Here is a 20,181-nt window from a genome sequence, read left to right as displayed (position 1 = left end):
CAGCACCAAGCAGGACAGACGAGATCTGCAAAGAGTGGTGCGCTCGGCAGAACGCATCATTCAATCAGAGCTCCCTGACCTGCTGTCCATCTACACCAAGCGGTGCAAGTCCAAAGCTAGGAAGATTATGATGGACTTCTCCCATCCCAACAATGGACTCTTCTCACTGTTGAGGTCTGGGAAGCGTTTCCGCTCCCTTAACCCGTTTGTGCCCAGATTTTTTTCAGAGTTGTAAGGCATATCATTTTATCAGTTGAGTCCCTCTGAATCATGTTATGTATTTATTTTTTCCATTTTGTACTTTTTTTTGAAGAAAATAGCATTTTTATGACTGGCAACAATTGTTGCCAGTAGTCACACAGCTTGTCACTAGGTCAAATGTCACCTAATAATAATAATAGAGAAGTAATAATAATATAATAAGAACAAAATAATAATATAGTCATAATAAATAATAACAAAAAGGTGGAGCCTCAGGTTCCCCCTGTATAAAATTCAAAACATCAAACAATTTGAACTGATTTCTTTATTCTCAATTTTTTTATACTCAAAAACTCAACAAACATTTTTTTCTTAGAACCTCTAAAAACATATATACATATATAACATATTTCTTCCCATACATTCCATCATCTTTCATGCATGTTCTACTCAGTGTGGTACTTCTTGAAGCACTCCACATGTAGTAGCACATCACACTTTCCACACGCAAATGATGTGCGTCCGCCGCAGTTCTTGCATCGCTTGTACCTGCTACCAGTGTTGCAGGGCCAGTGGTTCAAATTATCAAACCTGGTGGCATCAGTTATCGCCACCGCCATTGAAGATCTTCTGCCCTGCCTACTTGGCTTTGTTCCATGGCGCAGGAGGAGGGTCTGGGCTACCAGCCTCTGGAAGGAGAGGAGATCCTTCTCCCCGCTTTTCCAGGACCTAAATGAATGACAAAACAAGCATGATAGATGCATGAATGTGCATCGTTTCATCCTTTCTACAACGTCATGCCCCATATGTAGAATGTTCTGTAAAAGCAATATCACACTTGAGTTTGTGATGTTGGTCTGGATATCATCACTGTTGCTCTTGTCGACCGAAGAGCACTAGCGATGACCTCGAGTCAAACATCACCAACTCGATTGTGATATCACTAAATAACATACAGCCTTGTGTACCTGTAATAGCACCAGCTGTTCACCATGGCACTGTTCAGGGCCCAGCTGAAGCATGGCCACCACCACTTCTTGGACCGGATGTTGACTCTGTAGCGGCTGACAAACTGGTCATGCAGGTCCACTCCTCCCATGTGTGTGTTGTAGTCCTGGATACACTTGGGCTGTCTGACCTTGTCCATAGTCCGCTTCTGTTTATTCCATCTCTTCGCCTCAGTTTCGGTGAACTCCCTCTCCATGTTCGACACCACGGTGACCACGCTGTTGTCATTCCACCTTACAATCAGCTTCTCTGCCTCAACCAGATACTCAGCATCTCCTCTGGGTGTCTTCTTGAAGGTCTGGGGTGCTGTGAAGGGAACGTTATGGAGCTGAGTTTGTCGCATCGTGCCACAGCTGCCATAGCCTCTCAGGGTCATCTCATCCACCAGGGACAGGGTTGTGAAGAGGTTGTCGTGGTAAAACTTGACTCCAGGTGGCACTTCAGCTTTCTCTGCCAGGCCAAGGCCAAGGCCAGCTTTGGCCGCAATTTTGATTTTTTTGAATTTCCTGTCTTGGTTCTTAGTTTTGTGGAGCATGGGCCCAGCAATCTGACTGGTCACATTTTCATTTGTGCCACTGACCTTTCTAGTCTCTGTCTGACTCACTGAGGATGAGCACCCAGGATCATCATCGGGGGGATTTGGCAGCTGCATGTCCGAATTAGGTAGAAAGCCTTCACCTTTGAGTATTCTTGATGGGAGGCGGTTATGGTCACCAGTGGCCTCATCATCAGATTGGTCACTGTCACAGTCTGTGTCATGTGCGTGCATTTCTGACTCAGGCACAACTGTGATGTCCGCCACAGTTTCAGAGTCCTGCAGCATGGCCAGGATCTCTGCTACGGTGTACCTAAGGAAAGGACAACATACATTTTAGCTAGCAAGCGAATTTTAGCTAGCAAGAAAATGATGTATGGTAATGTATAAAAATCCTATACACAGAGGCCTTGAATACCTGTGAATTTATTTAGCTAGGAATTATTCTAAAAGGACTAAAATGAGCCATTGTACATCATTCTACAATTTTAAATAAGTAAATTAGGAGCAATCCTGCAGACAGTGTTTTCCTTTAGTTAGCGACATGCTATGTGCCCACTGGCAACTTTTGTTGCCACTCACAGAAATAAGCCCATGAACAAAAAAATATTTATCCTAGGTACAATTTTTTTGGGGAGGGTTACTCTAGAGACTTGAATGATTAAATAATTATAAATATGTTTGGGGGGAAAGTCATAAGAAATTTATGAAAATTACCTCTTTCCAGGATGATTTGCATCCGCCATGTCTTCAGCCAGAAAGAGCGGGAAGCAGATGATGTCATGCGATAGGAAGCACTTGGAAACGATTTTTTAAAAATCAAAACCTTTGTCTAAGTTGTCTACTAGCATATAAGTGGAAAAAGTTGCATTAGTACCTTTGAGATTTTTTATTGTGAGTCGAAAATGACAGTGATAAACTTTGGCAACAATTGTTGCCAGTGGGGCAAAACGGGCTCTTCCCCCAGGCTATTCGGGCCCTGAACCCAAACACGTCACTATAAGACTGGACTCTCCCACACGCACCACCACACATTTCCTATAATTCCTATAATTTATAATCTTTATAATCTTTATAATCTCTTCTGCTATTTGCACATTTTTTTACTGTAAATTCCTAAGTTAATTTGTAAATTTTGTTGTAACCTGTAAATTGTAAATACTGTGAAACTTTTTTTCTGTCATTTAATGGTCGGGCATTGTACAGCTACAAGCATTTCACCCCCATGTCATACTGTGTATGGTTGTGTGTGTGTGACAAATAAAATTTGAATTTGAAAGAATTATGATCTGAATGCACCATGGTGCCAAACACATTTTGCTTTTCCAAGATCAGCTCTAAAAACTCTCTATAGGCTCTTCCTGTTCAGATGTTTCTTTAATCTGATTATTTCTTCATTTCTATTCTTGTTTTTACAGTTCTTCCATTATGTGTAGTATACAGTATGACAACGCCTGAGGACAACAAGGGAAGATGGAACAAAAGGATAGAGTACAAATAGAAATGCAATGTAATGTAACTGCTGCACCTGTAAGAAAAACAAACATACGACACCTGGAACACAAAAATTGACCATGTCCTGCAGGGGCTGAGGTGTCCAACATAAAACACGTCAGTAAAAAAACACTGTGAATGCCGAAGCTTCGCAACCAAAAGGCCCGGCAAGAAGGTTGTGGGCTCGAATCCAGGATGTGCCCGAGGCCTGTGTGCAGTTTGCATATTCTCCTCGTGTCTGCGTGGGTTTCTCTGGGTCCAAACACAGGCAGTTATTGTGTGAATGTGAGTACGAACCATTGTCCATCTTGTGACAGGCTGGCGACCTTTCCACAGTGTACCCCGTCTCCTGCCCTATGAAACCCCCTTGTGATCAGTAAGAGTACAGACATCACACCTAAAGCCAGATGGTGCTGAAGTCATGTGACTGTCATGTCCAAGCTGGTGCACAAGCGGTGGAGTTTATTAGAAGAACTGTTGGCATTAATTAGACCTGTTCATGTATCGGTTGGTTAAACTGTCAGCTAATGTGCTAACGTAAACATCAGAAAAATAAAAGAAAGTTTCCATCACAAATTATTTTTTGTGGATTCATATCTAATATTTTATAATCCATAAATGTATAAATGAGACAAACTGATTACAAAGTTTTGTTCATCTTTTCCTATTGATAAGACTCCCCTAAATAATTAAATGATGTTTTTTTCCACCGTCTGCCACAGCGATACCTTGTTGTGGGTGTTTGGTTTTTTACACTGATTTCACCTTAAAAATTGACATGCTGGAGAACTTTTTCTGCAATGTCACTTTTTTATCAGGTAGTTCCACTGGTCCATCTCACCTAAGCATGTTCTTTTTCTCTGTATGTATTATTGTGTGAATGTGTGTGTGAATGGGTGAATGACTGAATGTAGTGTGAAGCGCTTTAGGGTCCTTAGGGACTAGAAAAGCGCTATACAAATGCAGGCAATTTTTACCATTGTAGGGTCTACCTTACAATGTAAAGCGCCTTGAGCCGACTGTTGTTGCGATTTGGCGCTGTGTAAATAAAATTGAATTGAACTGAACTAAGACCAAAGTGAGGGTCACCCATCAGTCTGGGGTGATGGGATGAAGACAGGACAAAGAGCCAGTGATAATAATAACTAATGATTCAGTGCAGAGAGGCGTAAAAACACATAGTGAGTGAAGAAGAAACACCCAGTGCATCATGGGAATCCCCCAGCAGCCTAGGTGTGTGGCCATGAGCCTGACACAGACACTATACCTCAAGTCAATATTCAATTCAATTGTATATATGCAGCACCAAATCACAACAACAGTCGCCTCAAGGTGCTTCATATTGTAAGGCAGAGGCTAGAATAACAGAGTCTTATATGGTTACTATGTGCACAGACAACACGGCAGAAAGGTAAAATTCTGGCTTCATTTTTGTACAGTGGGATGAAGTGCAGCCAGGTCGGCCATCTTTTCTACAGTCACTGCTCTGTAGTTACTCTTGTCTGTCGTTTCTCAGTTACACTGTTTTCAAGAAACAGCAGACATAAACTGAAACAAGCTTCTTTTGCTCAGCAATGCGCACACAGAAAGCAACCTCTCTGCTGAATATGCAAAAAATAAAACTGTTAACGTGTTAGATTAATGCCTAAAAGTAAAAATGCATGTGGCACAGTAACATAGTAACTGGGACGGCTCGTGATCTGATGGTAAATAATAATAATGGATTGCATTTATATAGCGCTTTTCGAGACCCTCAAAGCGCTTTACAATTCCACTATTCATTCACTCTCACATTCACACACTGGTGGAGGCAGCTACAGGTGTAGCCACAGCTGCCCTGGGGCAGACTGACAGAAGCGAGGCTGCCATATCACACCATCGGCCCCTCTGGCCATCACCAGTAGGCGGTAGGTGAAGTGTCTTGCCCAAGGACACAACGACTGAGACTGTCCGAGCCGGCGCTCAAACCGGAAACCTTCTGATTACAAGACGAACTGCCAGGTCTTGAGCCATGATCGCCCCAATGTTTAGTGTTCTTCTGGACATTGTACAAATCAGCTGTCCACACAGATGTTAGGTTTGTAGTTATGCAGCTTTCCTCTGGAGAAATCCTGAGCTCTAATCAGAACTCTTTGCACGGTGCTCAGTGATTTCTATCAGAAGAGTTATTTCTTAAATCAAAAGCATATTGATTCTCCATCAACCTGCTCTGATTGATCTGACTTGCCGTGCTGTTTTCAGAGATAAACGTGAAACCTGTGCTCACACTGGACTTCAGAGCTGTCAGGGTCCTGGGCCAGTGACCCAGTGTTTTGAGTTTTGCATTGATTATGAACAATGCTGGGCATCCTCTGCACACGGCCATTAACAACCAGAAGAGTCTGTTCAGTGACAGGTTGCTTCTCCCCAAGACAAGAACTAACAGACTTAAAAACTCCTTTGTCCCACACGCCATCAAACTGTTTAACTCCTCTCTGGAGGGGAGAGGGAGGGGAAACAGGAGGACAAAGGAGGGGGGAACAACTAAGCTGTAGTGCCTCTTCACCTCACTGCACAATACCTTGTGCAATACTTTTTGTAAACAGTCAATGGTGCAATAGACCTCAATACTTGAAATGTGCAATTCACTTGTATTTTTATTCCTATTTATTCTATTTATCCCCTTCGTATATTTTATTTATATTTGTCTCTGTATTTATATATGTGTGTGTGTATATATATATACAGTGGGGCAAAAAAGTATTTAGTCAGCCACCGATTGTGCAAGTTCCCCCACCTAAAATGATGACAGAGGTCAGTAATTTGCACCAGAGGTACACTTCAACTGTGAGAGACAGAATGTGAAAGAAAAATCCATGAATCCACATGGTAGGATTTGTAAAGAATTTATTCGTAAATCAGGGTGGAAAATAAGTATTTGGTCAATAACAAAAATACAACTCAATACTTTGTAACATAACCTTTGTTGGCAATAACAGAGGTCAAATGTTTACTATAGGTCTTTACCAGGTTTGCACACACAGTAGCTGGTATTTTGGCCCATTCCTCCATGCAGATCTTCTCGAGAGCAGTGATGTTTTGGGGCTGTCGCCGAGCAACACGGACTTTCAACTCCCGCCACAGATTTTCTATGGGGTTGAGGTCTGGAGACTGGCTAGGCCACTCCAGGACTTTCAAATGCTTCTTATGGAGCCACTCCTTTGTTGCCCGGGCAGTGTGTTTTGGATCATTGTCATGTTGGAAGACCCAGCCTCGTTTCATCTTCAAAGTTCTCACTGATGGAAGGAGGTTTTGGCTCAAAATCTCACGATACATGGCCCCATTCATTCTGTCCTTAACACGGATCAGTCGTCCTGTCCCCTTGGCAGAAAAACAGCCCCATAGCATGATGTTTCCACCCCCATGCTTCACAGTAGGTATGGTGTTCTTGGGATGCAACTCAGTATTCTTCTTCCTCCAAACACAACGAGTTGAGTTTATACCAAAAAGTTCTACTTTGGTTTCATCTGACCACATGACATTCTCCCAATCCTCTGCTGTATCATCCATGTGCTCTCTGGCAAACTTCAGACGGGCCTGGACATGCACTGGCTTCAGCAGCGGAACACGTCTGGCACTGCGGGATTTGATTCCCTGCCGTTGTAGTGTGTTACTGATGGTGACCTTTGTTACTTTGGTCCCAGCTCTCTGCAGGTCATTCACCAGGTCCCCCCCGTGTGGTTCTGTAGTTTTCTCTGGTCCCCTCTGTTATTAGACTCAATTGGCTTCTCTCAAAATGTAAAAGAACCCACCCACCACTTTAATCACACTCTAGATCTTGTTTTAACATATGGCATAGAAACTGAACATTTAACAGTGTTTCCTAAAAACCCTCTCCTGTCTGATCATTTCCTGATAACATTTACATTTACAATAATTGATTACACAGCGGTGGAGAGTAGACTTTATCACAGTAGATGTCTTTCTGAAAGCGCTGTAACTAAGTTTAAGAATATAATCCACCCACTGTTATCATCTTCAATGCCCTGTACCAACATAGAGCAGAGCAGCTATCTGAACGCTGCTCCAACAGAGGTCGATTATCTTGTTAATAATTTCACCTCCTCACTACGTACGACTCTGGATGCTGTAGCTCCCGTGAAAACTAAGGTCTCTAATCAGAAGTACCTGACTCCGTGGTATAATTCTCAAACACGTAGCCTAAAGCAGATGACTCGTAATCTGGAGAGGAAATGGCGTGTCACAAATTTAGAGGATCATCATTTAGCCTGGAGAAATAGTTTGCTGCTTTATAAGAAAGCCCTCCGCAAAGCCAGAACATCTTACTATTCATCACTGATTGAAGAAAATAAGAACAACCCCAGGTTTCTCTTCAGCACTGTAGCCAGGCTGACAAAAAGTCAGAGCTCTTTTGAGCCAACCATCCCTTTAACGTTAACTAGTAATGACTTCATGAACTTCTTCACAAATAAAATTTTTATCATTAGAGAAAAAATTACCAGTAATCATCCCACAGATGTAATATTATCTACAGCTACTCTTAGTACCATTGATGTTAAGTTAGACTCTTTTTCTCCAATTGATCTTTCTGAGTTAACTTCAATAATTACTTCCTCCAAACCTTCAACGTGTCTTTTAGACCCCATTCCTACAAAACTGCTCAAAGAAGTCCTGCCATTAATTAATTCTTCGATCTTAAATATGATCAACCTATCTCTAATAATCGGCTATGTACCACAGGCCTTCAAGCTGGCTGTAGTTAAACCTTTACTCAAAAAGCCATCTCTAGACCCAGCAGTCTTAGCTAATTATAGGCCAATCTCCAACCTTCCTTTCATATCAAAAATCCTTGAAAGAGTAGTTGTCAAACAGCTAACAGATCATCTGCAGAGGAATGGTTTATTTGAAGAGTTTCAGTCAGGTTTCAGAGCTCATCACAGCACAGAAACAGCTTTAGTGAAGGTTACAAATGATCTTCTTATGGCCTCTGACAGTGGACTCATTTCTGTGCTTGTCCTGCTAGACCTCAGTGCAGCGTTCGATACTGTTGACCATTGTTATGGTTCAAAATATTGGGGATGGAGACAAGAGAAAAAACCACAATAACAACACTGGTCCGGCCGGGTTGAGTCAAACGATGATTTAATGATCACACACGTGGGAGATGGACACTGATGCAGACAGCCTCAAAATCTCAAAATGGTGGAGCATTGCTCAAACTTTTATAACCTCTGGTGCCTCCACCTTATCATAAAAAGCCTAAACATTCACATGCTCTCTCTCACACAGCACCTAAGCTACAACCTTGGCTCCCTGTTTATCTGCTCCTGCTGAAATGGGGCAGAAAACTCCAGCACACTCTGTTCTCTTCTACTCAGACAAATTAGACAATAACCTTCTGCGAACAGTATTTCTTATAACTCAGCAATATAATGCATCATAAAACAATATCATTCATTCACAACAAGTCAGCAATTTAATGTAATGCAAATCAGTTTAACTAATGCAATAGTTATCAGCTTCTTCTAATTCAGGAGAATAATGCAAACTAAAACTACATAATAATTCACAATCTTTAATTAGGGGTATAACATGGCATAAAATAATATCATAATTTTACAATTCCCCCTGATGAGGTCATTAGAATAATGACCTCACAAACACCCTGTAGCCCAGTGTGGCCGGGTTCATCTCTTCTCACTCCTGAGGTCCTTTGTCCCCCTGAGGGGCAAACCATATGTAAGATGACCTCTGTGTTTGCGCAAGTCAGGTGCAAGATAAACTATTACTACAAGGATAGCAGGTCCAGATGACACTCCCCTGTTCTCCCACAGCTTTATTTGGTGTTCCCTGATACCATTCAGACGTAGACTAGAACCTCTGTCCGAAGAGCTCTTAACCTTTATTTTATTGCTGCAGCTACCAGTGTCGTCCAGATGGGTGATCCTCTGCTCTTAATTCCTCAACCTTAGGGGTTAGACAACCCTTCAGTCGTAACACAGATCAGGGGATTATTCTGCTCCGATTTCAAACAACGATCTGTGTATTCTCCAGAAAAAGGAACAGGAAGGTGTCCCCTTTTTGCCCAAAAGCCTCTCGAACTTCGTTGGTCTGGTGTTCCCGGATTTCCGCCAACCCCTTCATGGTTATTGCTGTGTTTATGGGATCCATCGTTTTGTGGTGACTAGCTGGAGCCCAAACGCCATGACCCTTGGACCCAGTTGATGTCTCGGCAGTCACTGTGTCTGACTCTGCTACGGAGGATCCTCGCATCTCTGTGACCTCGTCTGGTGTCTGTTCCTTTCTCTGTAAGAGACAGAAAACCAAAACACCTCTCTTCCTAACCCTAATAATCTAATGTTATTATCTACTGACCTTCTAGTGATTCAGAATTGGTCTAAAACATTCAGAATGTCCCAGGGACTTATTCTAATCATATCTTATGTGTGTGTAAGCAGTGTTTGCATTTAGCCCTCCGCACTCAAGGCATTTCTTACACTTTATCAGTCCGGACAGTCACGCCGAACGAAGCTTCTGACCTTCAAAAGGCCGAGTGCCAACTCGTTATAAGCACATTTGCAAGGTGTGTCTGAAAATTATTGAAACCCCTCTTTTTAACAAAAGACAAAAAATTAACAAATCTTCTAAACGCTATTCAGTTCATTTCAATGAGTAATGATTAAACATGAAAGTGATAGTTTATGCTTTTTCACTGATTCTCTAAAAGGTCCGTCTTCTCGGACCGCTATTAGCTTAAGCTTTACCATTCCTAAATTATTAAAGACACCAATGAAGTTATAAAATATTCAAATAATCCTTGTTTGATGTTAAAGCTCAACCTTCCCCCCCTTTTTTGACACATTCCAATGTGTCAAATCAACGGAGCTAGAACATTCAAAAAAAATTAGGCAGCTACAAAGTTTCCCAGACCCTTAAGGTGATCCGCGTGTAACGTTCTGACTCAGGTATTTAATATTTTAATAAATCTCGTTTAATTAACTGCCACTATTTAAACTAACCTTAAAGACATAATTTAAGAAAAGACCACAAAGAATAACATGATATCAGTGTTTTGTAAGCGCGTGCGGCCTTCTATGCTCGAAGCCTTTCCCCTCAATAGATCAGTCAGACATTCGCGCTGACTGTAGCTTTTAACCCTTATTAACTTGAGCACAACTCTACAATGAGCAACAAGTTGCAATATGTATAAAAATGATCATGGTTACACCTGCAATGAAAAATTATATCATTAACACCTGTAAATGGAAGATTCATCAGAGGTTATAACAATCACAGGAACACAGATGTTAGTATAAGGTCAAAAGCTTCAATAAATGATCATCGATGCAATGCTTGTTGCATGATTCTCATACAATAATAATGCTGACATTGAAAATAACAGTATAACACCCCCTTTTGTCCCGTTTCACTTGACACCTAAACGTTTATAAATGCCTCTTTTATTCTTGATTTTATTTCCCCCTTTTCTCCCCTTACTGACCACAGCAGGGGGATCTTAGTTTTGAATCAGCCATGAATCCAGCTCACCTGATTCATCAGTGAGCTCCACCATCACTGGCGTCTGACAGGGCGGTGCTGCATACTCTTCCTTTAATGTCACTATTTTCAACCTGTTAATTAAAGTGTTTAAACCTGAAGTCGACTACGTCCACAACAAGTCAATACAGCTGTAAATGAGGCCAATTATCAATCTATTACCAATCAATAACAACAGATAACTTCTATTTTATGCATGCTTTTCATCAACCACTCACCCAGAGGATCTCCAATCCCAGGAAATGCCTTCTCCTCCTTTAATGAGTCTGTCCTCCTTCCATGCCCTGGTAACTGGTCCATCCAGAGCCATATGATCTCAAATATACATACGACAAGCCAAACCACACCTTGGTCACACCAACCCCCCTTCCACCCCCAAGATGTCCAATGCCATCCTAGTATGGACTGTCAAAAGTGGCTTTAACGCTGACTGTTCTGACAATCCATTTTATAACGTTCCTGGTCAGATTTGCCAATCTCTGCACCAGAGTTTTAAACGTTTCGCCATTTTCATTAGGTTTTATCTTTTATTTAGTTTCGACTCCAGATTTTCAATTTTTTGCCAGTTGTAATTAGTTTTTACCAATTCTTTGCTAGTTTAGTCTAGTTTTTATTTTCTGAAAATCCTTAGTTTCAATTTAGTTCTATTTGTGTTTTGCAAAAGTTAAGTGTAACAAAATCTCAGTTCCATCATATCAGTCATGCTCTTCTAATTATCCTTGGGTGTTGAGACTAATAACTATTAACTCTTGCCGCACCGAGTGGTCCTAATTTTGGTTGAAGTCAATTGATAACCTTTTGAAGGCGATTGTTTCACACCTTTTTTAGATGTCCCAGTCCTGTTATCTCGGGATACATCACGCTGCCTTATCTGGGGTTAGCTATTTTCTTGGGATGCGAGTTAAGTGGGTGAGCTCTTCAACGAGGGGGAGCGTGCTCCCCCTGATGAGGTCTTCTAGGTAAGCTAGGTTAACCTTCTTGTGTGAGCTTTTCAAGTGCACTTTTAAAGTTTGTGGGATTTTTTGTTTTATAAATGTCCCTCAAGACCCCCTGATGACCCAGTAATTCATTTTTGCGCACTGTAGTACACATTTAGTTTTTTGCTTGTAGCTCTCATACTCTACTTGCCACTCCTCTAAGTCCTGATGTTTCTTAGAGAGGACAACAGAACCTTTAAAATTATATCCCATATGTGGGGGTGTGGCCTTGCCAATTGTTTTTCCCACCTTTTCAAAATGGCTGGCGTGCCCACAAGCACATTTTATGGAAGAAAGAAAGGTAAGCTTGATATTTACAATTAAAATGTTTTGTTAAACTCAGATTTTTATTTTATTCAAAAAATAAACATCTGGTAAATAATTTCAGGGGTCTTTAAGAATTAGGCTCATTTACTTTCACAGGGAACATGACTAATTTATTAATGTGTGCTCTACACATTGGGACTTTATATTTATATTTATTTCACTTTTTCCTAATACCCAACTTTTGACAAAGGCGGAGAGAATTCTTAACACAATTATTAAGGAAGATTCAAACATAGATTTTTCAAAATATGAGAGGGTCAGGACCCACTAAAAGCCACACAAAGATTATCGAGATGCAGTGGCAGATGTAATAGAGAAAGAAACAGGGCCACCTGAAATCTGTCGTCCTATCTGGTGCAAAACCAACATGTAGTAGAATCTGGAATTTTGATTTTGAGTTAAAAATAAAATATGGGTAAAATGCAGAAATGTTTTCCAGTAAAGTAAAAAATAAGAGTCGCAATTATAGTTGAATCCATAACACCTAATTGTTCCTACGAGATCACGTCGTTGCTGAGAGTTATCAGTGATCTCAACGTGTGAAAAGAACTCACAGTATCTGGGGTTTAAGCTCCTCTTGGCTGAGAAACCTGGGACAAACATGTGAACAAGACCTGAATAATATCAGTAATGAAGACTTCTCTCCAAAGATCAATAAAAGAAAGCCCCAATCTGATGAGAGTCTAGCAAAATATGGTTCACTCCACTTGCCTGAAATGGTTAGCAGTCCAAGGCATTTCAGTTGTAGAATGATTGGGTACAACAATGAAACAGATGTGAGATGAGGGAAGTGCCAAATGTTCCTTTGTGTCTCCAAATAAAATCAGTACTTACTCAGATATCCTAAATAAATTGACTTTTGTGAAATAGAAAGTTCAGTGCCATCACTTATTCCTAAACCAATAGTTTACAGTTAGTGAAGTGTCAGTGACTTCTGGGTTGGTCCCTGATCTTCATCTTATGAGATTGTTATTTTAATAACACTTGATTCATTTAAAAGAAAAAAGAAAAAAAAGAAAAAAGAAAAAACGAAAATATTTTCTCCCTGTTTTTTCTTATTCTCTGGGTCTCAGGAGGACATTACGTCCCTCTCCACTACAAGACTCTTGTTATGTCTACAAAACAGTCATATTAAAATCATCCTCAATTCTATTCTGGCGCTGTCTCCCGACTTTTCCTGACCAGATTCTGCGGGTGAACGGAGCAGCAACCCAGACGACTCGACTAACGTACTCCCTTAATTTCACTATAGCAGGGCACGCACACATCAATGCAACCAAACACATTTTGCTATAAATCTAGTTAATTTTAGTTAGTTTTGTGAACATTCAGTACAGTTTTAGTTAGTATTCCTTTTTGTTTTGATTTTATTGCCGTTAACGCAAATTTTTCCACTTCTACTTTTCGTTATTTCATTTGTTGTCTGTAATAATAATAATCTCCTCTGCACTCTTGAATAAACACCATTAACATGATCAACCTTTTGCTGCTTGTTACTTCACCATCTTATTGAATCAACTACTTCATGCTTATGTGGTTTACGACATTATATTTATCTAAATCTCCACTTTGTGTCTAAATGTTTGAAGAATTTTTGAGGGTCAAATTTTGAGAATTTGACCATAGTGAAAGTTATGGCATTATCACCCCCTTTGGGGATTACCTGTTTCCAGTTTTGATGATATTCCTCCCCGTTCTTTATTTTTTTTCAAGTACCCCTCTTCGGTGGCGAGAAACTGTTGGTGTGATCAAGCGGGTGCTGTAAAAACAAAAGCTCAGGACAGAACAGTCACCAGTCATGTACTTCATTCAAAATTAACAAATATTAAGCTTCATATTGATCCTCTGAGTGTAATGGTACATTTTAATTTGCACTTCTAAAAACAATATTTTCTTTATTTTACTCTTGTTCTTGTGCAGCACCACCCCTCAGCACATGCCCCTGTTATTTTATCTTACTTTTAAATTGTTGACTACTTCAAGAGAGCGCCCAAAAGACGGGGACCAGTGTTTATCATTACATATCTCCATTTTGAGTGTGGCTGTCTATCATTCCCCTGTTATTCATAGACCTCGGTGGAGGGTTTTTTGTTTGTTTGTTTTTTTTTTTTTTTCTAAAATTAATTGACTCTCTATAGTGACCCACTATGGTTAATAATAACATGCTCAGTCATGAGTGGGATCAAACCTTTTCTTCACTTTAGCATTTAATATTCCCAACAATATAATGTAATACCTTAATTAAAACACAGCTACTAAAACACAATTTCCTTAATGCAAACATCAGTAGCTCAAAATTAGCAACCAAAGGGTTCAGTCTGCAGTTCACACTGCTGTGAAGCTACAGCTCTTTAGTCTCTGTCATTCTTCTGTTCTTGCAGACAAAACAAAGCAAAACAAAACATCCACCCTTCTTTTACAGGCTGGGTGAATTGTCTGTGGACATTCAATAATCCTAAAGTCAGCACCGTTTTTGTCTCAGTATCAAGTCAGTTAAACTCTTAGTCGTCAGTCCATGACTTTTAGTCGTCAGTCATATGCATACATCCACACACATTCATACCAAAAGTTGCTGATAATGGAGTCTCACGCGCAGCCTATTCGAGGCTCCATCACCAGCAAGATGACGTCATCATTTTAAAGGAAACAGCTCCTTGTTTGTTTTTCCTTCTTTGGACTGGATTGACTCGCTGCAATCCTTTTAGGCTTCAGGATCAGTGTCCCATATAAGTCAATTTTCTCCCAAGCTCATTATAATCATGGAGAAAAAATACTTTGCGACTGTTTTCAATAAGAATATTTTATAGCGCTTTAAAGTTCAATCTCTCAGGCCTGGATTAAAGAGCTGATTTGTTAAATCAGGAACTCACAAAATACCAAAATATCACCACCGGTGGATCACACCTCTCAGATGTTCTTATCTCAGTGCACTGTAACAAAAGCAAACACAGACGTAACCAATTAAACACTCATATAATAACAGATACTGGGGCCCATTGCAAACATGTCCAAAATTCAAACCATCTTTCTCTCTCTTAGAGAAAGAGAACAATCCAAACCTCACTGATAGAATCAACCTAGTGTCAAACAAAACCCAAAGATCAACCAAAACTCCTTTTTGCACCAACAAAACATGTTGGATTTACTTGACTCAATAGTGGACACTAGTTACACATCAACTCTTTACCTTGGCAAAAACGTAAACAACTAAGTTGAATCAACACAACCTTTTCATAATCTCTTCGAAATAAAACTCACACCATTCATTCATCATTTTCGCTCTGTACCACTGCTCCTTGTTAGACTGTGTGAAGCACAGTAAACAATTCAGTGGAGGCTTTGAGCCATAAACAGACATCACGCACAGACATTGTTTTCATTATCAAAGTGCTTCAGACCATGTCCTCTAAATCTACACAAATGCCCTCTGCGTGGCATGAAATACATTTAAGCAGTAAATAACCAATCAGTTCTTGCTGTTGTAACCAACTCCGTATTTGGATGTTTGTGTGCAGCATTTGTTAGTAAAGCATTCTTCATTGCATCAGCGTGTGTGTGTGTGTGTGGATCACTTCTCAGTTCATTGAATCAACATTTTAATTTGTGTGTGTGTGTGTGTCATTTCTCCCTCAATCAACGAGTGCATATGTTCATATGTATGTTTCTTTTCACTCTGAGTCGGTGCATGTAGATGTGTGTGTTTGTGTGGGTGTTTGTGTTCATCACTTTCCTGTTGTAGTGTTCTGGGTAAACCACGGCCTGAAGCGTGCCCTGGGTCCTGCCCTCCTCCTTTTCAGTCTGTTTGCATCCATTGGTGCTGCTGCTCAGAGTTCTGTCCATACTGGTTCTGGCCCCAATTGAGGCAGTCCTTTTCTCCAGTGTCCAGCATCTTCTCCTTATTTCGCTCCTCCTTAACTTGACCCTTTTGCTTCGGTCTTCCTTCAGGGTTTTGATACGCAGCTCAATTGTCTGGATGTCCGTTTGTTGCTTGCAGAAGTACGACTGCTGTCCGTTTGTTTGCAGGTGGAACGGCTGACATCCAGAAGGTGTATAGGAGAGTCTGCAGCTTCCACCTCCCCAGTGGAAGACCTCAATCTTTGTTCTGTTAGTTTTACACAGGCCTCAAGGCTCTCTGGGATCCCTTCTTGCACTCTCAAGCCCACGGCTGAGGTCGTAGTCGTGGTCCCATTCCACGGGAATGGAGTCCATGGTTGTTTGGGTGTCTCGGCCCGAGCGTTCAGTCCAGAGCTGGGCAGCCCAGGACGCTGAGCGATCGGAGGACGGCAGAGGCGACAGGAAGCCATCCCCCTAACGTTCGCTCCATAGCAGACCGGACAAATCACACTGCTCATCTAGCTCCAGGATGCTCCGGCCTGATTTCAAGTCCGGTGTCTTGGACTCCAAGCCTGATGGGTTCGATTTTCAGCTAGCTCCTCCTGGGCCATGCTCAGTTTCTGCTCTGATGCCTCGAGGTCTTATTGAGGGCAGAAACCTCAGAGTCTTTTCCGTAGAAATCAGATTTAAGTCCATTGATGTTTTCCTTGCTTTGCTCCACGGCCTTTTGCGGCTCTGCTGTTCGGCTCTTCTCAGAGGTCAGCTCCTGGCCGAGCCCCGACACCTGTGCCTTCAGCTTATTTTCTCCTGGTATTTTGTCCATTCTGAGGTGACCTCAGTTACTCCTCCTGTCCCTGGCACGCCCTTTTTGCTGCCCGATGGTCATTGTTGGTCCGTCACTGTCCTGCACAGTTTTAATGCAGAGTGGTTAAGGTCAGCATGGTTTTGCTCGGCCTCACTTTTCATCTGGGCTTGATGGGCGTCTCGTCACAGCTCTGTCAGCTGAAGCTGTCTTTTTCCATATGGCAAGAATGTAAAGAGTGTGTGAGAGGGGTGTGTCCAATCAGGCACAATGCTGGTGGCTTTGCGAGTGCCTCGTTTTCCAAATCCAGATGTTTATTTGTCACGTACACAGCAACAGAGAGAACAGTCTGTTGTTGGGATGGCTGAGGTCCTTCACCATCTTCCTGGCCTTGGTCCAGCACCGCCTGCTGTAGATTGAGTGCAGGTCAGGGTGCTCGGAGCGGATGGTGCGCTCAGCTGATTGCACAACCCTCTGTAGTGCTTGTCTGTCCGGCATGGTGCTGTTCCCGAACCAGACAGTGATATAGCTGCTCAGGATGCTCTCAATAATTCCTTTATATAAGGTGGTCAGAATCGGTGGTGGGAGCCGGGCCTTTCTCAATCTTCTCATAAAGAAAACACGCTGACAGAAATCTCCCCGTGTAGTGAAACGGGCCTTGGATTACCGCTCTCCGTCTCTGCTGCATGAGATCATTTTCCTGCAGCACTGTTGACATTTTCAAGTTGTTGTTGCGGGTTCAGCTGCTTTAGCATTTGGTCAGGGTCACATCAAAGATGGTAGAGGAGAGAGCAAAGATGGTAGAGGGGAGAGCAGGAGTCCAGGGTCAGCCTCGGCTTTTCCGGGCCGACAAAGCAGCCTGTAATCAAGCATAAAGAGAAAAAACAAAACAAAACAAAAACAAACGAACAGGAAAATCATGTTGTATTGGCTGTGTTACTCAGAGAGGGGAAAAACAACGGGACCAGGCCCTGTGTCAGCCTTCTCTCCCCCTTTTTTTTTTTTGTTTTTTCTCACCATATAATCCTCTCATAACCCACCAAGCTGACAGGACAACACAGGTACATGTTAAAATTCTTAAGATCATGTTTAAAGCACAAAAATGGAATTTTCTTTCATTTAGTAATCACTTGTATTAATCAATCAGAAGAAAACATGTCACAATTTGACTTTTATTAACCACTAAATTTGTCGTGTTATCACTGGTTGTGATAAGTTGTTGTCCTGCAACCCAGAGGGTTTATTTGTTAGTAGTGGATAAACTTTATTGTGTAACGGCGGGTGTATGTTAAGTTTCACTGCTTTAAAGTTGCTGGAAAATCTTCACATGTTCATGGGTGTAAGCTGTTTCTTCATTGCGTGTATGTGCGTTTGTACATGGGCTAATTTAACGTTTTTTCTCAAACGAGGCATTTCTCTAGCACGTGCCTCTCTCTCACATTTCTCTGCTTGTGTGTGTTTTTGTTTCACCTTCTTGTTGTGATGCTCCAGGCGCCTTCCCAACCTCCACAAGTCTGTTGGCCGCAATTTTATGTGTAAAACTTCTCTTAATTTCTCCTTTAATTCTCTGCTAGCTGCTGTCTTTTCCACAGCTGCTGATTCTTGCTGAGTTTGGTTTCCATTACTATAATTTTGCTTCGGCCGCCGTGCTTGTGGGGGCAGTTGGTCCAGCCCCATAGCCACCTGTATCAACACACTGAGAGATTTATTTAATATCATTTTCATTACTGTTAAATAGACTAGCAGGCAAGACGCCCACCTTTGCACTGCAGACTACATGCCAGTCTCCCAACACACTCCTCTCTGAGTTTCAGCTTTAAACTCCAACATCATTCACACCCCAGTCATTCAACACCTTATTTGTAGTATCATAATCAGCAAAATCAGCGTTTTACTTACAGGCATGTATCATTGTTTGCAAATCAAAATTATAAAACTCAAAAACATGCTAAACAGGAAGCAAAGTCCTCTGTGCACGTCACCGCTCATTTGCATGTTCACACACCGTCTAAAAATAGCTCGCAGCGCTGCAGTGCGCTGTCGTCACACACAGGGTCACACAAAGCTCAGACAAAACTCTTTTATTTTATATTACAAAGACGTCTTATATTTACAATCACTGACAGGCCTGACAGATTCAGCACCTAACAAATTTCGACAAATTTAAAATAACGGGTCTCACCGAAGAAAGTCCAACTTTTTTGTAATCAATTAACCAGTATCTGTTTCCTCCAGAACAGCCTATGGCCTGATTTCTAAAGAACCTAAACAATTTCGACAAATTTATCATAACGGGTCCAACCGAAGAAAGCTTCACTTTTTTGTAATCAATTAAACAGTATCTGTTACTTCTGGGAACAGTTTCTGACCTAACTTCTAAATCCCTAACTCAATTTAACTTTGTCCAAACAAGCACATGACACCGTTTTAAACGATGAGGAGTCTCGGTAACTCCTAGCTTATTTCGGGATGCCCTGTACCCCACAGTTAAAGCCAAACTGAACTACCCCTGTTCGCCGACAGGTCAAGACCGCGCGTCCACGGCCAGGAGGGGGCGTAACCCCCGGGCTATGTGCTTCTTAGCAGACTTCTGGGCTGCCGTCCTATAATAATTTTCACCTAACCGATTTTGAGAAATTTTACCATAACGGGTCTCACCGAAGAAAGATAACTTTTTTACGACCAATTAAACAGTCTCTGTTACTTCTGGGAACAGTTTCTGTCCTAATTTGTAAAACTATTAACCAGTCTCTGTTACTTCTGGGAACAGTTTCTGTCCTAATTTCCCTACCAAACTACCTGAGCCTTCAGCTCAATATCCAGGGACTCAAACCCAACATTCTCTGTTACTTCTGGGAACAGTTTCATATTTCTTCAACTTCATTAAATACTCTTAAGCAACTTTAACTGCATACCACACGGTGATTCTCATCAAAATCAAAACAGACACTCTACCAGTAATTTCAGTGAGTAGACTTTAATTTAGTCATATCCAATTTGGCACATTTTGGAAATCATTCAACAGGTAGTGCCTTACCTTTAGATAAGCCGGCTTTTGTCCACTCACATCAGACCACTGGCTCGTGCCTGTCCGTTCGACAACCTCGGACCGTCCAAACTTTTAAATTCCACCCCAATACCACAGGACGAGCCCCCAAGCTGTTATGTTCAAAATATTGGGGATGGAGACAAGAGAAAAAACCACAATAACAACACTGGTCCGGCCGGGTTGAGTCAAACGATGATTTAATGATCACACACGTGGGAGATGGACACTGATGCAGACAGCCTCAAAATCTCAAAATGGTGGAGCATTGCTCAAACTTTTATAACCTCTGGTGCCTCCACCTTATCATAAAAAGCCTAAACATTCACATGCTCTCTCTCACACAGCACCTAAGCTACAACCTTGGCTCCCTGTTTATCTGCTCCTGCTGAAATGGGGC

At 41.5% G+C, this 20,181-nt stretch overlaps 1 protein-coding gene across 1 annotated transcript; it reads right to left on the bottom strand.

The window, feature by feature from the left end:
- Positions 1-647: 647 nt before the first annotated feature.
- On the bottom strand, positions 648-2,693 carry LOC113021327 (piggyBac transposable element-derived protein 3-like). Its single transcript, XM_026165936.1, has 3 exons — positions 2,462-2,693; positions 1,170-2,057; positions 648-930 (listed from the first exon to the last, which is right to left on the bottom strand). Exons 1-3 carry the CDS (start codon positions 2,488-2,490, stop codon positions 648-650), a joined length of 1,200 nt encoding a protein of 399 aa, XP_026021721.1. The 5' UTR covers positions 2,491-2,693.
- Between the last annotated feature and the right edge of the window lie 17,488 nt (positions 2,694-20,181).

This window comes from Astatotilapia calliptera, chromosome 4 (genome assembly GCF_900246225.1).
Source record: "Astatotilapia calliptera chromosome 4, fAstCal1.2, whole genome shotgun sequence".
Lineage (NCBI taxonomy): Eukaryota > Metazoa > Chordata > Actinopteri > Cichliformes > Cichlidae > Astatotilapia > Astatotilapia calliptera.
The sequence above is the reverse complement of the archived record's forward strand: the minus strand, read 5'-3'. Positions and strand labels throughout refer to the sequence as shown.